This window comes from Gobio gobio, assembly GCF_949357685.1.
Source record: "Gobio gobio genome assembly, chromosome: 10".
Classification (NCBI taxonomy): domain Eukaryota; kingdom Metazoa; phylum Chordata; class Actinopteri; order Cypriniformes; family Gobionidae; genus Gobio; species Gobio gobio.
This window is the reverse complement of record NC_137116.1, coordinates 55180216-55202124: the sequence shown is the minus strand read 5'-3', so window position 1 is coordinate 55202124 and position 21909 is coordinate 55180216. Positions and strand designations below refer to the sequence as shown.

General features: G+C 39.5%; 1 protein-coding gene across 2 annotated transcripts in view; it reads left to right on the top strand.

The window, feature by feature from the left end:
* The window catches only part of LOC307133247 (septin-2), a 53173-nt gene that overhangs the window by 18267 nt on the left and 12997 nt on the right, over nt 1-21909 (top strand). For both annotated transcript variants that reach the window (XM_079828170.1, XM_079828171.1), the window contains exons 5-7: nt 1262-1385; nt 6127-6261; nt 8087-8204. In XM_079828170.1, the coding sequence (XP_079684296.1) occupies nt 1262-1385; nt 6127-6261; nt 8087-8204 (377 nt within the window). The remainder of the gene's footprint in view (nt 1-1261; nt 1386-6126; nt 6262-8086; nt 8205-21909) is intronic.

Below are 21909 nucleotides of genomic sequence, written 5' to 3'. Positions count from 1 at the left end.
CAGACTCATGAATAATTAAACGAGTCGTCTTCTCATAGGATAAGGACACGCAGACTCATGAATAATTAAGCAAGTCATCTTCTCATAGGATAAGAACACGCAGACTCATGAATAATTAAACGAGTCGTCTTCTCATAGGATAAGGACACGCAGACTCATGAATAATTAAGCAAGTCATCTTCTCATAGGATAAGAACACGCAGACTCGTGAATAATTAAACAAGTCGTCTTCTCATAGGATAAGAACACGCAGACCCATGAATAATTAAACGAGTCGTCTTCTCATAGGATAAGAACACGCCGACTCATGAATAATTAAGCGAGTCGTCTTCTCATAGGATAAGGACACGCAGACTCATGAATAATTAAGCGAGGCATCTTCTCATAGGATAAGAACACGCAGACTCATGAATAATTAAGCGAGTCGTCTTCTCATAGGATAAGGACACGCAGACTCATGAATAATTAAACGAGGCATCTTCTCATAGGATAAGAACAAGCAGACTCATGAATAATTAAGCGAGTCATCTTCTCATAGGATAAGAACATGCAGACTCATGAATAATTAAGCGAGTCGTCTTCTCATAGGATAAGGACACGCAGACTCATGAATAATTAAACGAGGCATCTTCTCATAGGATAAGAACAAGCAGACTCATGAATAATTAAGCGAGGCATCTTCTCATAGTATAAGAACACGCAGACTCATGAATAATTAAACGAGTCGTCTTCTCATAGGATAAGGACCCGCAGACTCATGAATAATTAAACGAGTCGTCTTCTCATAGGATAAGGACCCGCAGACTCATGAATAATTAAGCGAGTCGTCTTCTCATAGTATAAGAACACGCAGACTCATGAATAATTAAACGAGGCATCTTCTCATAGTATAAGAACACGCAGACTCATGAATAATTAAACGAGTCGTCTTCTCATAGGATAAGGACCAGCAGACTCATGAATAATTTTGAGTCATCGCCGTACATTCTGTGACGTTGATACAAAGATTAATTTAAACCCGGAAGTTGAATATAGTGCAAAAATGTTTAAAATGAACTAATTTTCTCCAACAATCAAAACGAATGGATGGTAACATTGACTTCTACGATGCTCAACACTCATAGCTCTGTTCAAATCTCAGAAGATGTGGTTTAGGGTTTCATGACCCTTTAATGTGATGTGTCTCGATGTGCCCGCTCGGATGTTTCTGCACATCTTTCGTTGTGTTTTTGTCCTGATGGGGGTTTTGTTGTGCTTGTAGAGAAGATCGAGCGCACGGTTCAGATCGAAGCGTCCACGGTGGAGATCGAGGAGAGGGGAGTGAAGCTCCGCCTTACTGTAGTGGACACGCCTGGATATGGAGACGCCATCAACAGCCAGGACTGGTCAGTATATAACAGAAAAATAATCCATATAGATATATCCTCGTTTAGATTGCTGAATGTGTGCATGCGGTAAGAAACCACACTTTTGGTAGAGACCGGCCACTATCAGTGGGTGTGGAAGGTGAAATTTATTTCTTCCAAGGCATATATTTATTTCTAATTTTGACGTTCTCCATGCATTATTATTTTCCCTCTACCATAAATTATTGGTGGTAAATAATAACAGGATATTTACTCAGCACTCTTGCTGTAAAGACCAAACACTAGACATTTACATCTGCCCAGATTTTAAAGGCGTTTGTATTCGTGTGTTGTTGCTTCACTGACTGGCATTATTGTATTGTTCCAAAATACGTTTTATTACTTTTGCATTACTTTTTTATACAGGACACATTTTCTAGTATTTGGACACTTCTGAATGTCATTATATTATTTAACCAAAATATCAAAGCACCTTTTTATTGTGAAAATAGACTTTGCGCATGTGAAACACATGGTTTTAGAAGAGTTCCGTGTTATCACATGTTGAAAACGTGTTTTTTTTTGTAGTGTTTTATATGATGTACTGTATGTAGAGATTTTTTTTTATCACACAAACCGTCTTTACAGCATGCAAATTAAAGCTCGGTTACAAAAAATATATATCTCGCCTAGATCCCTACCTTTTTATTCCTAGTCCAACTTTTTTGATGTGTCTGTGCACTTGCAGTAGCGCTGCTGTTGTTTCTGGTTTCCCTTAGGGAGGTGAAATAGCTGTTTGTTATTACAGATATCCATAAAATTAGACCTTGCGTATAACTATGACCTCCTGAATGGAAGACTGATTATTAACTTAATACCCATCGTTATGTGTCTGTGTATCTGCATAACAGAGACTATTTACATTATGGCACTTGATTGTGGACTATCGGCAGCTGTTGCCTTCTGTTTGTATATTGGTCATTGAGCCTCGCTGAGGAATGCTGGGAACGTCCTGTTTGGAAGAACAATATCCTCCCCATCTCTCACCCACAGACTTCATAGGCTGTGAATGAAATATGCCACATTACATACACTCACCTAAAGGATTATTAGGAACACCTGTTCAATTTCTCATTAATGCAATTATCTAATCAACCAATCACATGGCAGTTGCTTCAATGCATTTAGGGGTGTGGTCCTGGTCAAGACAATCTCCTGAACTCCACACTGAATGTCGGAATGGGAAAGAAAGGTGATTTAAGCAATTTTGAGCGTGGCATGGTTGTTGGTGCCAGACGGGCTGGTCTGAGTATTTCACAATCTGCTCAGTTACTGGGATTTTCACACACAACCATTTCTAGGGTTTACAAAGAATGGTGTGAAAAGGGAAAAGCATCCAGTATGCGGCAGTCCTGTGGGCCAAAATGCCTTGTTGATGCTAGAGGTCAGAGGAGAATGGGCCGACTGATTCAAGCTGATAGAAGAGCAACTTTGACTGAAATAACCACTCGTTACAACCGAGGTCTGCAGCAAAGCATTTGTGAAGCCACAACACACACAACCTTGAGGCGGATGGGCTACAACAGCAGAAGACCCCACCGGGTACCACTCATCTCCACTACAAATAGGAAAAAGAGGCGACAATTTGCACCAGCTCACCAAAATTGGTCAGTTGAAGACTGGAAAAATGTTGCCTGGTCTGATGAGTCTCGATTTCTGTTGAGACATTCAGATGGTAGAGTCAGAATTTGGCGTAAACAGAATGAGAACATGGATCCATCATGCCTTGTTACCACTGTGCAGGCTGGTGGTGGTGGTGTAATGGTGTGGGGGATGTTTTCTTGGCACACTTTAGGCCCCTTAGTGCCAATTGGGCATGGTTTAAATGCCACGGCCTACCTGAGCATTGTTTCTGCCCATGTCCATCCCTTTATGAGCACCATGTCCCCATCCTCTGATGGCTACTTCCAGCAGGATAATGCACCGTCACAAAGCTCCAATCATTTCAAATTGGTTTCTTGAACATGACAATGAGTTCACTGGACTAAAATGGCCGCCACAGTCACCAGATCTCAACCCAATAGAGCATCTTTGGGATGTGGTGGAACGGGAGCTTCGTGCCCTGGATGTGCATCCCACAAATCTCCATCAACTGCAAGATGCTCTCCTATCAATATGGCCAACATTTCTAAAGAATGCTTTCAGCACCTTGTTGAGTCAATGCCTCGTAGAATTAAGGCAGTTCTGAAGGCCAAAGGGGGTCAAACACAGTATTAGTGTTCCTAATAATCCTATAGGTGAGTGTATACCTGTATTATCATGTCACGCCTCCTCCGCCTCTTGATAAGGCTGCGGTCTCAAGGCGAGATCTAGAAGGTGCAGTGATCATATCTGCATCAGAAGCAGAAGCGGTTTAGTGTGTGCTGTCTAGATAAGTCTGGAGACTTTAGAGCAAAAGGGAAGCTGTTGGTGAGAACTGAGAGATTTCTGTCCCTCCAATCCATATTAGCTAATCCATATGAACTGAGCAGTTTAGTCCACATTTTCTGAAGAGACTCGATCGCTTTGTGATCAACAGATTGAAGCTTTTATTCACATTTAAACATTGGTCAATGCACACATCAGAAGCTCAAGCATGTTCGCTTAACGTGCGAGAACCAATGAGGCAGCACGTTTGAGCTTCAGCAAGAGGTTTGTTCTCATGTGTCAAGCAGGGGCCTGTACCATGATGGTAGCTTAACAAACTCAGGGTTACAGGATTAGTTTAGAGTTGACAAAACCAAACCAATCTATTCAGGCTTTGCTGGTCCAATGATGCTGATCATCAAATTTCTCTGTCAACTCAGGCTTTGATCCAGAGTTTAGGAGTTTAGCTGTGACATCAGCAGTGAACAGCCAATCACACGCTCTGGATCAACTGAGATTCACTTCTCGCGAGAGAAGCAGCGAGATTCACTTCGCTCTTCCGCAGAATATACATCATTGAAAATATTAAGAATTTAAACAAATTTACACAGCAAGAAGAAAAGAGCTGTCGGACAACTATAAGAAAAATCTTATACGTCAATGCAAGTAAAAGTTATGAAGTTAGTTTAGTTGATATATAGAGAGAATTGAACATTTATGCTCACATGTACTTTTTATAGCTTTATTTATTGAATTTTAAAGCTTATTTGTATTACCTTTATATAGGCTATTTATTTTAATATTAACAAAATGCTTATTAATGATTGATTAACTAAAATGATACATGTGTAATTGATTAAGGCTATAATAATTACATAAATTATATTTAAATAATTCAAAATTATTATTATTATAAATAAGCATTGTTAAAAGCCAGAGGCTTAAGTCTTTAATAGCCATTTGCTATGTAAAACTTTAATTTGGAGTAGAAAAAGGGGGAGTGGCTTTATTGCACCAGAGGTGTGTTACTTTGCTCACAGCTGATTGGTCCAATTTCAGTTTGAGATCTCTTATCCAGAACATAACCTGTCCTGGAGCAGGTTAGCCGTGGAGCGTAAGTTACTATGGAGATGAACACGGCTAAAAGCCAAACTACTTTAATGGTACCTAAAACCCAGGATTGGCACAAACTAAGCTTAAACATATCTGGCTAGCCAGCTAAACCGGCTTCATGGTATAGGCCCCAGGTTCGGTTGAGCTTCTGTGTATGTTCGCTGATCAATGTTTACGTGAATAAAAGCCTAATTCGCTCTGTTCATCATATAAAGCGATCGTGTCTCTTCAGAAAATTTGGATTAAACTGCTCAATGCATATGGATTAGTTTTACGATCTCTTTATGAACTTTTTAAAGTGTCGTAGTAATAGTTGCAAAGCTGTCAATGGAGAGACAAGATGAACAAAAGATTTATAACTACATGAGTGTCACATGTCTGTCTTGTTTTGCACGTGGTGTTTTTGATGGTTCTAATTAGTTTTTTTCCCCTCGTGGGTGTTTTATTAGTTGTGTTTGGATTTCATTTGTCTCCTTCCTACATTTGAGTCCTCGCTCCATTTCTCCATACCGATTCCTGACATAGGCTGGATTGTTATGTCAGGAATCGGATGGAGAAATTGAGTGAGGACTCAAATGCAGGAAAGAAATGGGTATTTATTGAATACAAAAATAAAAATAAACACAAAACAAAAACCCACGAGGCGGAAAATCAAACTTAACAAAGACAAACTACCAGGGTCGGGAATAAGGAGCATGAAAACAGGAGACACACCAACGACAACGAACCAGCACAGGACTGAAGAAGACACAATGAGATTAAATAGGGGACAAACAAGACAGGTGGGGCAAATAAACCAATAATCAGGTAACAAGAGAGACAAAAGACAGGAGCACATGACACAGCAAATAAAAAATCACCACATGTGCAAAACAAGACAATGTGACAATGAGGGTGAGGAATTAATGAAAGGATTTTAATGTTTGGGTGCACTAACCCTTTAAAAATGACTAAAGCTTTAAATTTAAAATGAGAACAAAATATAAATATTTTAAAAAACATATAACAGGCAGTCAGCGACACTAAAATAACACTGGTGCATCTTTGCGGAACAAAAACCTGTAAACCTGAAGTTGTGGAGCGCTTGATAAGCTTTATCTTGACGAAGTGGTTGTTCTCCATTTCTGAAATGTGTCCTCATGGCCCGCGATTAGATTGTGGTTTTGTTCTGCTGAGATTCAGATCCGATGTTTGTTTAATACAATCACAAGCTTTTATGTCTTTCCTTTCAACCGGTTCTCTGCTTTATTCTCTTCGACAGCTTTAAGACGATCATCCAGTATATCGATAATCAGTTTGAGCGATACCTGCACGACGAGAGCGGACTGAACCGCAGACACATCGTGGACAACAGAGTGCACTGCTGCTTTTACTTCATCTCTCCGTTTGGACATGGGTAAAATATTCTGCCTTTCATCATCAGTCAATAAAACATTATTCCATTTCCTGCAGAAAGTGGCGTAGCTTTATCCCTCAATTACAGCCCGTTTATACCAAGAGTGATGCATCACAGCAACATGAACCACCAACAAAAATCACAATTGAATTATACATCAGCACTTTTCAGATCAAGTTCAAAGGTGACGTCAGTTGCCATAAAAAAACTGAACATTTACATGCACACTACTCAGTGTAAAAAACATTTTCAGCAGCTTCTGTGACAAAATCATAGGTCACATGAAACCTCAACAAAATGCGCTCCCAAAGCTGTTCAGACTCCCGGATAAACAGTTTATTGCATTTTCAACAAATATTGCATCCGAACATTTGGCCATCCCATCATTCCAGGGCGAGTTTTAGATGGCTGAAGCATTGTTGATGATCAACAAACATTTCTGATTATAATCAGTCTTGAAAACAGTTTTGCTGTTTCATATTTTTGTGGAAAATGATTTTCTTTTTGTTGAATACAAAAGTTTTTATTTGCTATTTATTTGAAATATTGTTGTCAAAAGTACCGACTTCTGTATCAAGTCAGTACTGAAATTTAAAAAATGTGACAATACCCACTGTTGAACGGATTCTTAAACACCTCTGATTGGCCATTGTGTTCATGTGCTCAACATACGTATATGTCTCTGATTGGCCATTGTGTTCACACGCTCAACATATATGTCTCTGATTGGCCATTGTGTTCACACGCTCAACATATATGCCTCTGATTGGCCATTGTGTTCACACGCTCAACATATATGCCTCTGATTGGCCATTGTGTTCACACGCTCAACATGTATGCCTCTGATTGGCCGTAGTGTTCATGCACTCAACATATATGCCTCTGATTGGCCGTAGTGTTCATGCACTCATCATATATGCCTCTGATTGGCCATTGTGTTCACACGCTCAACATATATGCCTCTGATTGGCCATTGTGTTCACACGCTCAACATATATGCCTCTGATTGGCCATTGTGTTCACTCGCTCAACATGTATGCCTCTGATTGGCCGTAGTGTTCATGTGCTCAACATATATGGCTCTGATTGGCCATTGTGTTCACACGCTCAACATATATGCCTCTGATTGGCCATAGTGTTCATGCACTCAACATATATGCCTCTGATTGGCCATAGTGTTCATGCACTCAACATATATGTCTCTGATTGGTCATTGTGTTCACACGCTCAACATATATGCCTCTGATTGGCCATCGTGTTCATGCACTCAACATATATGTCTCTGATTGGCCATTGTGTTCACACGCTCAACATATATGCCTCTGATTGGCCATCGTGTTCATGCACTCAACATATATGTCTCTGATTGGCCATTGTGTTCACACGCTCAACATATATGTCTCTGATTGGCCATTGTGTTCACACGCTCAACATATATGCCTCTGATTGGCCGTAGTGTTCATGCACTCAACATATATGCCTCTGATTGGCCATCATAATCACGCGTGTGAACTTGATGGCCAATCAGAGACATACATGTTGAGCTTGTGAACACAATAGCCAATCAGTGGTGTTTATGAATCTGTTCAACAGCGCTCAAAATGCTAGAGTGAAACGCTGGTATCGTCACATTTTAAAAATTGGTACCGAAGTCTGCACTTTTGACAACACTTATTTGAAATAGAAATCTTTTGTAGCATTATAAATGTCTTTACTATAAATGTTGATCAATTTAATGTGTCCTTGCTAAATAAAAGTAATACAAATATTACTGATCCTAAACTGTGTGTGTGATTTGTGCTTCTGTGTGCTTTATTTTCCCCAGACTGAAGCCTCTAGATGTGGAGTTCATGAAGGCGATCCACAGCAAAGTCAACATCGTCCCTGTGATCGCCAAAGCCGACACGCTCACGCTGAGAGAGAGAGACCGCCTCAAGAGAAGGGTGAGGGTCAAGCTTTTTCTCTCCAGGACAAGAACAACTGATCATGTGATCCATGACTAGCTGACAACATGTTGCCAAACCAACAACTGGTATATTTGAGCTGTTTTCTGGTGTGGATTCTAGCTTGGCTTTTTAAGATGATGAGAAACACACTTTTGACTGGTGATCAGACAGCGTGTTACTATAGCGAAGGATGTGTTCATTTACACGTATGTAAAAAGACACGCTGACCATGTATGTTCTGTAGTGCACGGTTCTCCATGGACAATAGTCTGCAGATGTTTCCCTTTAAAGCAGCACTAGGTAACTTTTCAACCTTTATAATATATTTTCAAGACTCTTGTGATGATACATCGACTTACAATAGGTTGAATGACACGTCTGCCATAGCCTGACGGGGTCTGTATCGTTTTTAATCGGACTTTTAAACTTCGGGTTTCGGGTAGTAACCTGAGAACAAAAAGAACTACAAAATTATACTGCTTTACGGCATATGCGTCACTTCCACCACCTCCTTAAATTCGGACGTGCGAGCCCAACTATCGTTTGTTTGCCGGATGTTATACTCATGGCCGAAGCAGCACAGAAAAATAAGAAAGCAAAGGTTTTGTCGGAGGAAAGCAAAAAGAGGAAACGAGAAAGTGATCGATTTAAAGGCAGGAGGATCAACATTGGCCAGCGTTTGCTCGTTGGCGTGAGCTGAAGGAGGAGGGGCTACATTCTTGCAAGTAAATACATAAGACGTACAAAATCATATTTTAGGATACCTAACATGTCTGTGATATTGGTTTATTTGTCTTTCCTCAAGCTATAATGCAAATCGATTTTTCAAATTTGCAGATTCATCTATGGTAGCTTGATATTATAATATTGACGATATATGGTTATTACCTACCACTCAAACATTGAATTGAAGTATCATAGATTCTGTAAAACGGGAACCAATAGACTAGGCTACTATAATGACGCTGGCTTGTAAACGTGAGTATCGCGATCATTTGGCGTTTGATAAAAATAAAACCCATGAAATTATATTCATATGACATGCTGAAACATGTGCCACTGTACCTGGGAAGAAGACATTTCACACAGGGCTATCATAATTATCATGTCAACAAATGCACGTGCGATGCATCCCCTGAAGTAGAATGACAGAGTTTACGATAGTAGTAGAGGACAATACTGTTTCCCAACTGTAGGGGGAGCCCGAGAGCAAAACCTACCTAGTGCTGCTTTAACACACAGAATCGCACGCCCTCTGGATTGTGTCTGAAGCGAGGTCAGGTGTGTGCCGACCTGCACGCTGCATGTTTTCCGGCCGATGTGCTCGGCAGGTTAAGTAGGACGGTCATTATGTGGCGTGTATCTGGCTTGACTTCATTTGGCCGTAATCTGGAATCCCACAGGAAGCTCGTGCAGATCAACACGAGCACTGGAGCGTGTTCAGCACTTCTGCTGCTGCTTTGAGCACAATTATCTTAATGAACGCAGCGGTGGAGGTCTATTTTGCCACAGGGTTAGACTCATATGCCGCCTCCTTAAAAGTTCTGGTATTCTTTCATACCATTCTGATTAAATTACAGTTTTTCTCAGTCGCTTTGGTACATTTCTCGAATCATCCTCGACATTTGCAAAACAGTAAGTCCATTTCTCAAAACAATTCGTACAAATAGCAAAACACCATGGATTACCTGCAAAAGCCAGTCTCTTGCTCAAAATCCTTAGTTCATCTCTCAGAAGTAAATATCTGTGTCAATGAACATGTCAGAGCCATCAGAATGACAAGTCCTTGGCTCATTGTGCATGAATAAGACGGTCAAATTGCTTAGTCATATTGTCAATATAACTGTACTCTGGAGGGATGTTCTGATGTAAATATGGCTAAAGTTTTGATGACAATTATTGTAAATTGTAGGTTACACCTTAGTGTATGTGTGAGTTTGAATGCAAGAGACTGGACAAGATTCACATTTACGCTTTTACTGTTTGTACTGTAATTTGTTGACAGATGTCATTGCGATACAGAAAGGAAAAGACAGAACTGCATAGCACAAAGAAAAAAAACAGAAAAACTAAAGTAGAAATGTGAACGTCTAACGGAAATGTATAGAAATATGCTTGACATATTATGACAACTTGTTCAACCATTTTGCATGTAAAGACTTGTGCTATGAACTAATGCCTAAATGTTGTGGGGGTGAGACTATTCAACAGAGACCCATTATAATACATTTTGATCAACATGACGTAAGCAACTGATAATGTAGGAAACAGCAGAGAATTGTACATAATCATTTGCATGGATGCACACAAGCATTTGCAACTTGTTCAAAGAAATGAGAAACTGCTTTTTTGATGTGCACAAGTGACACAATGATGTGAAGATTGAACAGGTAGCTTTGAGAATTTCAATTCTGATCTGAGAAATGTACCAAAGCGACTGAGAAAAACTGTAAGTAATGTGACTTGGTTAGCTAGTTTCCTCCGCACTAATTCTGTTAATCTGAGGTTTGTGTGTAGAAGAAAAATGTGATAATCTGTACAGTCATCATGTGCTGTTTTATATCACTGACTGTCTTCTCCTGTAGCTCAGCATGTTGCACGTCGTTAGATTTAGCATGACAAAAGATCCATAACAAAACAGTAGTGAAAGAATTTGTCCTCCATCCCCCACAAACGAACAACTACACTAACCTAAACCCTCAGACACCTGCTGATCGACGGCTTTCACTAGCATCAACAACCAAAAAAGACCCAGTAATCACTGAACTCTTCTTGTTTATGTTCGCTCTAATCTTGAGTTTAGGCCGTTTCTGATTAAATGTCCCAATTGACCTCTGTCAGCATATTTTGTGAGTGTAAACATTGACTCATTACTGAAAATGCTCCTGTTTGAGACAGTTTTAGATTATCTTGTCCACATCCTGCAATCATTGCATGTCCATCTAAGTCTCAGGAAAGATTAGCCACTGTCAGCCATTGCTAAATGACCCAAACAGATGTCAACGTGTGTGTGTGTGTGTGTGTTGTTGAGTTGTGTAGGCATGTCAAATAGAAGTAGTTCACATAGAAAACACAACTGATGTTTTCTGTCACTCTTAATTAAATGGCTCTCAACACGCAGGAAGTCACAGGGCTTCATTGCTTATGGTGTTCCATATTTGGACACTGAATGCTTGTATTTATAGTAGTTCCTGTTATTCGCCTGCTCCTTAGATGCCAGTTTTCTCTTCCTGCAGGTAATTTCGAAACACATTTTCACACACATTCCCACATTGCTATGTTTGCCAATCCATGTTTTGTGGGTCATTCCGTGCCAACTCAACCAGAGGTCCCCGGCTACAAAAATTAGATTTTGATAATTTTTTTAAATGAAGAAAAAAGCCAAAATATTACATTTCATGAATGTATATTTAATGAGTAATTCACTGTTTTGTAGAGGGGAGTCAAAATTAAAAAATGTTGGTGCCATATTATAGAGACCCACATTTGTTTTTTTTGCCCACTGAAAATGTGTACAACTGACCAATTTGCTCATGGAGCCGCTTTAAGATCCCCATATCTCTGGGATTGAACCATATAGAGCCTTGAAAGTGCAGATACCAAAATAAATGTTTGTTAAAAACTAAAATCTAAAAGGATATTAATATATCTTTAATGCTTCTCCAGTTACAGGCATGCAAACTCGGGGCAAAAAACAGCAGAAGTGCTTGTTTCCCATGTTTAAGCGCTCACCGTTGGCATATAAGGACACACAGATTGATAAAGTCAACATATTTCACTAATATATCTACCAATCTCTGAGTGGACATAAAATGATCATGCTGCCATCTTTCTAAAGTCAGTTTTACACACCTGTGATTTGGCTGCAAATCTCATGTGAAAATTGTCATGTTTGACCCTCCTCTACACAATACTGGATTATTCAGTAAATATACAGCTGTTAAATGTAATATTTTGGTTTTCATCACTATTTGTGTTCAGAAAAGATATTAACAAAATAAAAAATTTGACTAGGGTCGTTTCATAAGTTTGGTTGATTTGGCACGGAGGAATAGTTCAACAACAAAAAAATTCTGTTATAATTTACTCACCCTCATGTTGTTTCAAACACATATACACAAAAAATAATATGTCCATACAGTGATCCATAAAGGACCAACCAAAAGGAGTTCATGCATTATATTCCAAGTCTTTTACAGTCATACTCTTTCTGTGGACAAACTAATATTGTTACTGTTGCTGAGAGACCCATGACTACTTGAAACTTTGATTGTTTAGAGCTTAATTTTAGGAAATCGAATGTTGAAGTGAATGAATTGGAGGAAGTTTAACGCTTGTTTTCTTCGTTGGTACGAATGCTCGAGTCCTTTTTCTTACACCAGTGATTATCAGGAAAGTATGAACACTCCCTCAGACGTGTGTCTACCTCAACTGTTTCCCAAGAAGACTCTTGGACGCGACTTCCAATAATCAGTTCTGAATTATGTGAAAGCGCAAGTCAGCATTTCCCGCTCACTTTCATGATTCCCGAAAATCCTGACATGACGAATGACCCATTGTGTCTTTGCGGCCTGACTGATATTTATGTTTAATTTTCGTCCTTACTTTCTCACCGTGATAGCTTCGCACTCATTCTCTCACAGGACTCTCTCCGATGTTTCTCGCACCATCATGAACGGGGGAAGCAGCTTGTGTAGAACAATATGAGCTTCCTGTAATGTGTCAGGCCGATTGGCAGCGAAAGCCGGGTCAGCGGTGTGCAGGACTCTTATCAGCGGCCGGAGTGAGGTCATAAAGCCCCTGAAACGTATAAAGTACTCGAGGGACGTTTAGGTAGCTCTCATTTCCTGCCCCAGCTGATATACATGCCGAAGAGCAGCTCGAATGAAAGCCCAGCCGCAGATCTTGTAGGAAAGCCGAGCTGACGCACATCTGGGCGGAGATTTGTCCGTGATTCCCTCAGGGCCGATTCGAGGTGCGCTTGCTGGCTGGCATTGTTGTGTTTGTGTGAATTTGAATGTTATTGTTGATGTTTGCCATGCTGTGGTCCCCATCTCGCTCATATCTCAGCCTCCAAACTGTCAGAGCTTTCCTCTCTTTGTCCTCGGGGCTGCTCGATGGGGACGTGAATGGCGCTCGTGTGCAGGATCTGCTGTTTGCCAGACGTGTTGTTTTTAAAACACAGTGGGGTCGAAAAGTCTGGGAGCACTTTCATCTGTTTTTACAACCACAAATCAAGAAAAGTTGGGACATTTTGTGAAATGCAATAAAATCTGGGATTCTTTCGACTTTATTTATTTATGTGTGTGTGTGTGTGTGATGGGTAGGTTTAGGGGTAGTGTGTGTGTGTGTGTGTGTGTGTGTGTGATGGGTAGGTTTAGGGGTGGGGTAGTGTGTGTGTGTGTGTGTGTGTGTGTGTGTGTGTGTGTGTGTGTGTGTGTGTGTGTGTGTGTGATGGGTAGGTTTAGGGGTAGTGTGTGTGTGTGTGTGTGTGTGTGTGTGTGTGTGTGATGGGTAGGTTTAGGGGTAGTGTGTGTGTGTGTGTGTGTGTGTGTGTGTGTGTGTGTGTGTGTGTGTGTGTGTGTGTGTGTGTGTGTGTGTGTGTGTGTGTGTGTGTGTGTGTGTGTGTGTGTGTGTGATGGGTAGGTTTAGGGGTAGTGTGTGTGTGTGTGTGTGTGTGTGATGGGTAGGTTTAGGGGTAGTGTGTGTGTGTGTGTGTGTGTGTGTGTGTGTGTGTGTGTGTGTGTGTGTGATGGGTATGTTTAGGGGTAGTGTGTGTGTGTGTGTGTGTGTGTGTGTGTGTGTGTGTGTGTGTGTGTGTGTGTGTGTGTGTGTGTGTGTATGTGTGTGTGTGTGTGTGTGTGTGTGTGATGGGTAGGTTTAGGGGTAGGGGTAGTGTGTGTGTGTGTGTGTGTGTGTGTGTGTGTGTGTGATGGGTAAGTTTAGGGGTAGTGTGTGTGTGTGTGTGTGTGTGTGTGATGGGTAGGTTTACGGGTAGAGGTAGTGTGTGTGTGTGTGTGTGTGTACAGTTTGTACAGTATAAAAACCATAATGCCTATGGAATGTCCACACTTAGATAGCAAAACAAACCTGTGTGTGTGTGTGTGTGTGTGTGGTTTTCAATGTTGTCCCAGGTTTTCTGACCACACTGTGTGTGTTTGTGGCGTGTGGTCACAGGGCTCTGCTGTTAAGCGTGTTGTTACTGTGATATCGGACTCTGTTATTGCTGAAGTGTTAGGCCAGTGATGTCACTTTGTTTTCAAGGCCTAACAGTCTTTTAATAGTTCATTCGTCTGATGGTGTTATCATGTCATCCTTAACTGCAGGAGTTAAAACCGGGAATATCTCCTGCTTTGGGTTTGTCCGTGTCCACATTCCTTCCTTAAATGAGGGTGTGGATATTTATGCATGTTCTCAAGCAGAATGATTGCATCCTGGAACTGCAGCTCATATGAAACAATAAATATATCCAGCACTTTCTTGACCTTTATTAAACACTTCAGTTCTTTAACTGGGACAGCTACACCTTCCCTTATCAAATCCGGTTTAAACCTGCTCTTGAGGAAGTGTATTCAGCACTTCACATGATAATCTATCACTCGCCGTCATACCGTTCATTTCTTTTATAGTCCAACACGCAAGTCTCACAAAACTACACTCTTAAAAATAAAGGTGCCAGGAAGAACCAAAAAGGGGTTTTCACTGCAATGCCATAGAAGAACCATTTTTGGTTCCCTGAAAAACCGTTTTGTGAAAGGTTTCTAACCATTTTATCGTCTAAAGAACCTTTCTGCGCTACAAAGAACCTTTTGTGTAATGGAAAGGTTCTTTGGATATTAAAGGTTCTTCATGGAACCATACACCCCGCAAAAGAACCTTTATTTTTAAGAGTGTACCATGAAAGAACCATTAAAATAGTCCAAACGCTTGAATAATTACGGCCTCCACACACACACATTCACACACACTCATCCCTGACTGGAATTTGCTGGAGTGAGCGTCTCCTCGTGTCCCGCTGGGACTGAGACGCCGGATTAACGTTAGCCCTGGACACAACACACACACACACACACACACAGGTCCCAGTAATTGGTCAGTCCTGTTGAGTTGTGTAACACCCCTGTGTGTTTTTGTCCGGATGAAAGGCCGTCCTGAGCTGCAGGTTTCATCCAGAGACAAGAGCTTCTGGGCTGCTCAGTTTGACACGCTTTACTGCTGAATAGTGACTTTTACAGTATTTCATAACTGCTCATGCGGCTCTGTTCTGTAATTAAGAGTCCAGAAGCAGAATCTGCTTGATAAACACAGTGTGTTTGTGTTAAAGCCACGGTTTCTAACTGTAGGGAGTGGTTGGGCTCAAGGCTTATTCATGCTGAAACTTGACAGGGAGAAACTACTGTTTTCTCCCTGAAGTGTAATCTCATAATAATTGGTCTGTCGACAGGAAAACTATATTTAACTTATTTTGATGTGTTGTGTACATAAATATAGTGCCTGTCCTGTTTTCCAAATGTTTATGAGCCTCTTTAGTTGTACAAATATTACATTACAGCCTGTAATTTAGAGTTGGGTTATTAAGAGATGCTGTAATCAGCTCATTTTGATTTGTGGTGCATTATTTTCCTTTGTATTCAAAGCATTTTCTGGCTCTCCGACGGGTTCCCAGAGTGCTCGATCCCTGTCGCCGCCCCGCTCTTTTTTTTCTTCTCTTCAAATTATATATTTTAGTAATTATTATGAATTTGGTATCATTCGAAAGCTTACGAACTCAAAATTCATCCGTTTTGAAATCAGACGTTGTGTTACCATGGAAACGGTACTCTAAGGGCTCCTCCCCCTAGTGGGCGTCGTCATGTTTCATATTACAACATTTATTTTAACTACTTTATAATCAAAACCTTTTCTAATCTTGACAAAACATTTCGTCGGAAAGGTCTGAGTCTCAAGGGTCCATATTTGGGGACTGTTTAGTGATGGAAGTGATATTTGGACAGAAATATTCAGGACAATGCATTAAACAAAACAATTAATGGAATGTAGATGACACCCGGTGGTGGTGTTGGTATACAGGGTTTCCTAAATTTTAGGCCTTAAAAAGTCTTAAATTCGCTGAAATATTCTGTTTTAGGTCTTAAATCATTTTAAACCAGTCTTAACTTTAGGTTCTAGAAATTTTCTCTAACTTTAGTTCACCCAAAAAATGAAAATTAGCCCATGATTTACCCTCCCTCAAGTCATCCGAGGTGTGCATGACATTCTTCTTTCAGACGAATAAAATCTGAGTTATATTAAAAATGTTCTGTCTAATCCAAGCATTATAATAGCAGTAATAGTTGCTCTGTTTTTGAAGTCCGTAAAAAGTGCATCTATCCGTCATATAACTGCTCCACGCGACTCCGGGGTGTTAATTTTAGAGTAATTTTTTTTCTTCATAAAATATATATTTTATATAAAATAAAAAATATTTAGTACAGTATTTTTCATTTACTGTAACTTTTAACTTCCATAACATTTTCATACGTTCATATTTTGAATGGCTTTCACTTCACCAATAATCTGCCGAGTGTCAAGACCAAACGTAACTCTATATTCCAAAGCATTCTTGAATTACAGTCCTTTAAGTTTGGATAGTGCCTTTTCATGTCTATTTTCACAAAGGTGTGGGGCAGTTAAGGGGTTAAGTGCTAATATTTACAGATGCAATATTCATACACATTCAGAATGTTCTATCCCATTCAGTTTTGTACTTCACAAACTGAGTTGTGTGCATATGGACCCATGTTGTGTTGTAGAGTTGGGGAGCTCATTTGTGTCTCAGTTCAACCCTCTACACACACCTTGGCAATAGAATCGCCATTGGCTAGCACATTTTTTTTGTTTAGTCGCCAAACTGATATATTTTATATTATATTATACTCCACCAAATTTATCAATATCTTTGTAAAATGACACAGCTTTTCAAATATCTGAACATACACGCTTAACATCAGTCAATCAAGCATTAAACTATGTAATGATATTATGATAATCAAGCACTATTTAATGATAGAACTTTAGTAATTAGAACTAAAACTGTTGGAAAGCATGTATGAATGCATATTTGTCATTTAACTGAACTTTGGACTGCTGGTGGTGCTTAAGATATTTTTGGTGTTTCTGTAAAAAAATAGAGAATAGTAATTATATTATATTATTAAAAGATAATAATAATACTAATTCTACTACTAATAACAATATAGAACGCACTAAGGATTGATGATCTGCTGGGTTCATGAATATTAATCACGTTGACAGCATTCGCTCAAACTGATTTGCTGAAATCAAAACAGGGACAGTAATAGATGAGCGCCAGCCAATGAGATTGCCGTTTGCGCATTAGCTCCGCCCACTACTGGAAAAAAACGGCATATCTTCTGCTTGTTCTTAAAAGCTGAATAATTCCAAATTAACTCCGTTATTTTGACAGGAAAATACAACAGAGAATATTATTAACATGTAGCGCGTCGATTTTGCGTGGTATGTAAGAAGTGTGTGTGGTTGTGTGAGAAAAGCGCTCATCAAAGCGACGGAGTTCTTCACACACTAGAGTTTACGGTATGTTGTGAAGTTCTGTTGTTTCTTGAAGTAGAGACCAGGAGAACTTGGATAGGTTTTTCAGCAGGATTCTTTATTGAGAAAAAACGTGCTGTCTTTCCACTGAGGTTCCAAGTCTGACTAAAGCCAGTAGAACATTGTATTTTATATACATTTCAAGGGGAGGGATTATACAGCAGGGGAGGAGACATAGAAAAATATATTTTTGGGGAGACACACCCCAAACATTCCTGTCTCATCAGCCGTAATTCAATCAGCATAACAGTGTCATTCAAATGCATAGATGCTAATCCAATCACTCAGGCAGTATTGCTCTAATCTTGTCATGGTAAATAGTCAGGAAGTGCATAAAGACAAAAGACTTAATGTCCCAAACACTTACACAGCCTGACGTAATCTCCTTAGAATTTCCTCAAGTTTACTTCAAAATGTAAAACACAAATATAGATTATGTTTTCAGTTATATTCTATTACATTGGGACCTAGATATAACAATGCATAAATTTGTAATCCAACAGGTACGTCAGATGAGCTGATTTGAAATCGTATAGATCGCTTGACAAGAGCGAAACTCTCAAACGCTCATTCAGAGTGTTCAGCGAGTAAAAATATATTTATGCTAAACTTATTCTTTGCATCTAACACACACACACACACACACACACTGGCGAGTAAAATCGGAGAATTTATTAGCCAATGGCTAATAATAGATATTATTTAATCGCCCAGAGTGACGATTTACTCGCATGTTGCAGTTGTTCGTCAAATTAGAATTTTAAACAATTTTGTGCTTTAACATTTAAGTTTCTTACATGGTCCTGCAAAAGGACTGAATTAACTAGCATTAAGAGTCTTTATAGTGTGCACACTTTGAAAATCTACTGGAAATAGTAGCCCATCCGGGGACTTTTGACACTCTTTTCAACATGCTATGCTTTGGGACACACTTATTCTAATTTCACATACTATTTAGGATGGATAGTATAGATATTGGGATGCAGGGAAGAGTTCAGATGGCACACAAGATTTGAGGGATTTGTTGCTCTTCCCTGATGTGCGGAATTCGTAATTCTGTGTGTCATTATCATTACGGTTAACATCCCTGGTGTGAATGGGCCTTTACACCCCAAACTTTTGAACAGATGTGTGTGTTTTCTTTTTACGTGCATGATCTCAGGTGAAAATCAGAACCGGTTGACGATGTTCATCCAGCCCACACAAGCTTCACCCACTCGTACCCTCAAGTCTTGCTCCGCAAACACATGGTCCCGACTCATAATGCATCCTATGACAAACAAATTACAAGCATAATAGGTGAAACTCACTTCCCTTTTCAGATCGGAGCCATGGTGCCATTGTTCCCGGCCAGACTCCAGCTGCCTCTGCCAATCCAAACACATTGAGCCTCGCAGAAACACAGGCAGAGCTAATGATTGCGTTGAAGCCTGCGCCGATAACTCGCATTGAGATTCTCCTGCTGGAAAATCCTCGTTTCCGTATAAAGTGACTATTATCAGTGTGCCAGTGTGTGAAAGGCTCTGGATGTTCAGACGTCATCTGTTTTATTTATAATATTTTTAGCAGGGGATGGAGATGCTACTTCTCAAAGAGGATTTTAGCATGCTTGTTGTGCTTTTACATGCTAACATTAATGGTCAGCACGCTAAAAAATAAATTCAACTCTTGTCATGCAAAACTGTAGACATGAAAGTTTTATTGTAATATTGGTCAATGTACACCTGTAGCTAGCTATGTTTCCATCCCAAAGTTGAGCATTAACTTATGCACAAAATTGGAAAATTGCATAAAACATTTGCACATAAAGCACCGTTTCCAGTCCTAAACTGGCAATAAATATCACTAAGAAAAGTAGGAGAAGCCACTGTATTACGGATGGAACGATACATCGTATATCGGCACTCGTGTCGCGATTCGATATAAATTGTGATACTGAACTCACGATTCAATATAAATTGTGATACTGAACTCACGATTCGATATAAATCGCGACACTGAACTCACAATTCAATAAAAATTGCAATACTGAACTCACGATTCGATATAAATCGTGAACTCACGATTCGATATAAATCGTGAACTCACGATTCGATATAAATCGTGAACTCACGATTCAATATAAATCGCGATACTGAACTCACGATTCGATAAAAATCGTGATACTGAACTCACGATTCGATAAAAATCGTGATACTGAACTCACGAATCGATAAAAATCGTGATACTGAACTCACGATTCGATATAAATCGTGATACTGAATTCACGATTCGATATAAATCGCGATATTGAACTCACAATTCGAAAAAAATCACAATACTGAACTCACGATTCCATATAAATCACGATACTGAACTCACGATTCGATATAAATCGCGATACTGAATTCACGATTCGATATAAATCGCGATAATGAACTCACGATTTGATATAAATCACAATACTGAACTCACGATTCCATATAAATCACGATACTGAACTCACGATCCGATATAAATCGCGATACTGAACTCACGGTTCGATATAAATCGCGATACTGAACTCACGGTTCGATATAAATCACGATACTGAACTCACGATTCAATATAAATCACGATACTGAACTCATGATTCGATATAAATCGCGATACTGAACTCACGGTTCGATATAAATCGCAATACTGAACTCACGATTCAATATAAATCACGATACTGAACTCACGATTCGATATAAATCGCGATACTGAACTCACGGTTCGATATAAATCGCGATACTGAACTCTCGGTTCACGATACTGAACTCACGGTTCGCGATACTGAACTCACGATTCGAAATAAATCACGCTACTGAACTCACAATTCGATATAAATCACGATACTGAACTCACGATTCGATATAAATCGCGATACTGAACTCACGATGCAATATAAATAGCAATACTGAACTCACGGTTCGATATAAATCGCGATACTGAACTCACGATTCAATATAAATCGTGAACTCACGATTCGATATAAATCGCGATACTGAACTCACGATTCGATATAAATCGCGATACTGAACTCACATTTCGATATAAATCGCGATACTGAACTCACGATACGATATGTATCCCGATATTTTAAGCCAAAATAAAAATGTTTTTACTTTTTTATTATTATTAACATGTTATTATTATTGGTGTATTATTATCAGGACCCACAAATATTCCCCCATTGCATTATTATACATTATATTCAACATTATATATAGTCGTTTAATGTAATAATGTCACTGAAACTCTGTAAACAAAACATTTTCCCCCTGCATTTACTCACTCTCATGTTTTTGCGCATTACGCAATTATTTGAACGTCCGTGTTTACTACAGTATGTGCGTCGTGTTAAATATATTCATCATATCAAGCCATCGTGTCTCTTCTGAAGACTTGTGTTTGGATTAGACACTCGATTCGTTCTTTTGACGATGCCTTTATGACATAAATAGGCCTACAGTAAGCTGAGCCTTGGATAAAACAACTCTATATCATGAATCATATCGTTTCCATCAATGATACATATCGTCACATTTTTATATCGCGATATATCGTCTAACGATATATAATTACACCCCTAATATCGAGATATCGATAATGCAATGATGTATCATTGATGTAAACAATGATTCATGATATAGAGATAGTTTTATCCAAGGCTCAGCTTACTGTAGGCCTATTTATGTGTGTAGTGTGTGTAGTGTAGTGTAGTGTAGTGTAGTGTAGTGTATTGTGTGTAGTGTAGTGTGTAGTGTAGTGTAGTGTGTTTAGTGTGTGTTGTGTAGTGTGTTTAGTGTGTGTAGTGTAGTGTGTGTGGTGTAGTGTGTGTGTGTGTGTGTGGTCTAGTGTAGTGTAGTGTATTGTGTGTAGTGTACTGTGTGTTGTGTAGTGTGTGTAGTGTACTGTGTGTAGTGTGTGTTGTGTAGTGTAGTGTGTAGTGTGTGTATTGTGTGTAGTGTATTGTGCGTCTGAACTACTGACTAGCTTATGAAATGGTCGAAATAGGTCTCTAATCTGCTTTTCTTGTTTCAGTTTTCATACACGGCCATTTCTTCACTTCCTTTCCTGTTCCTGTGCA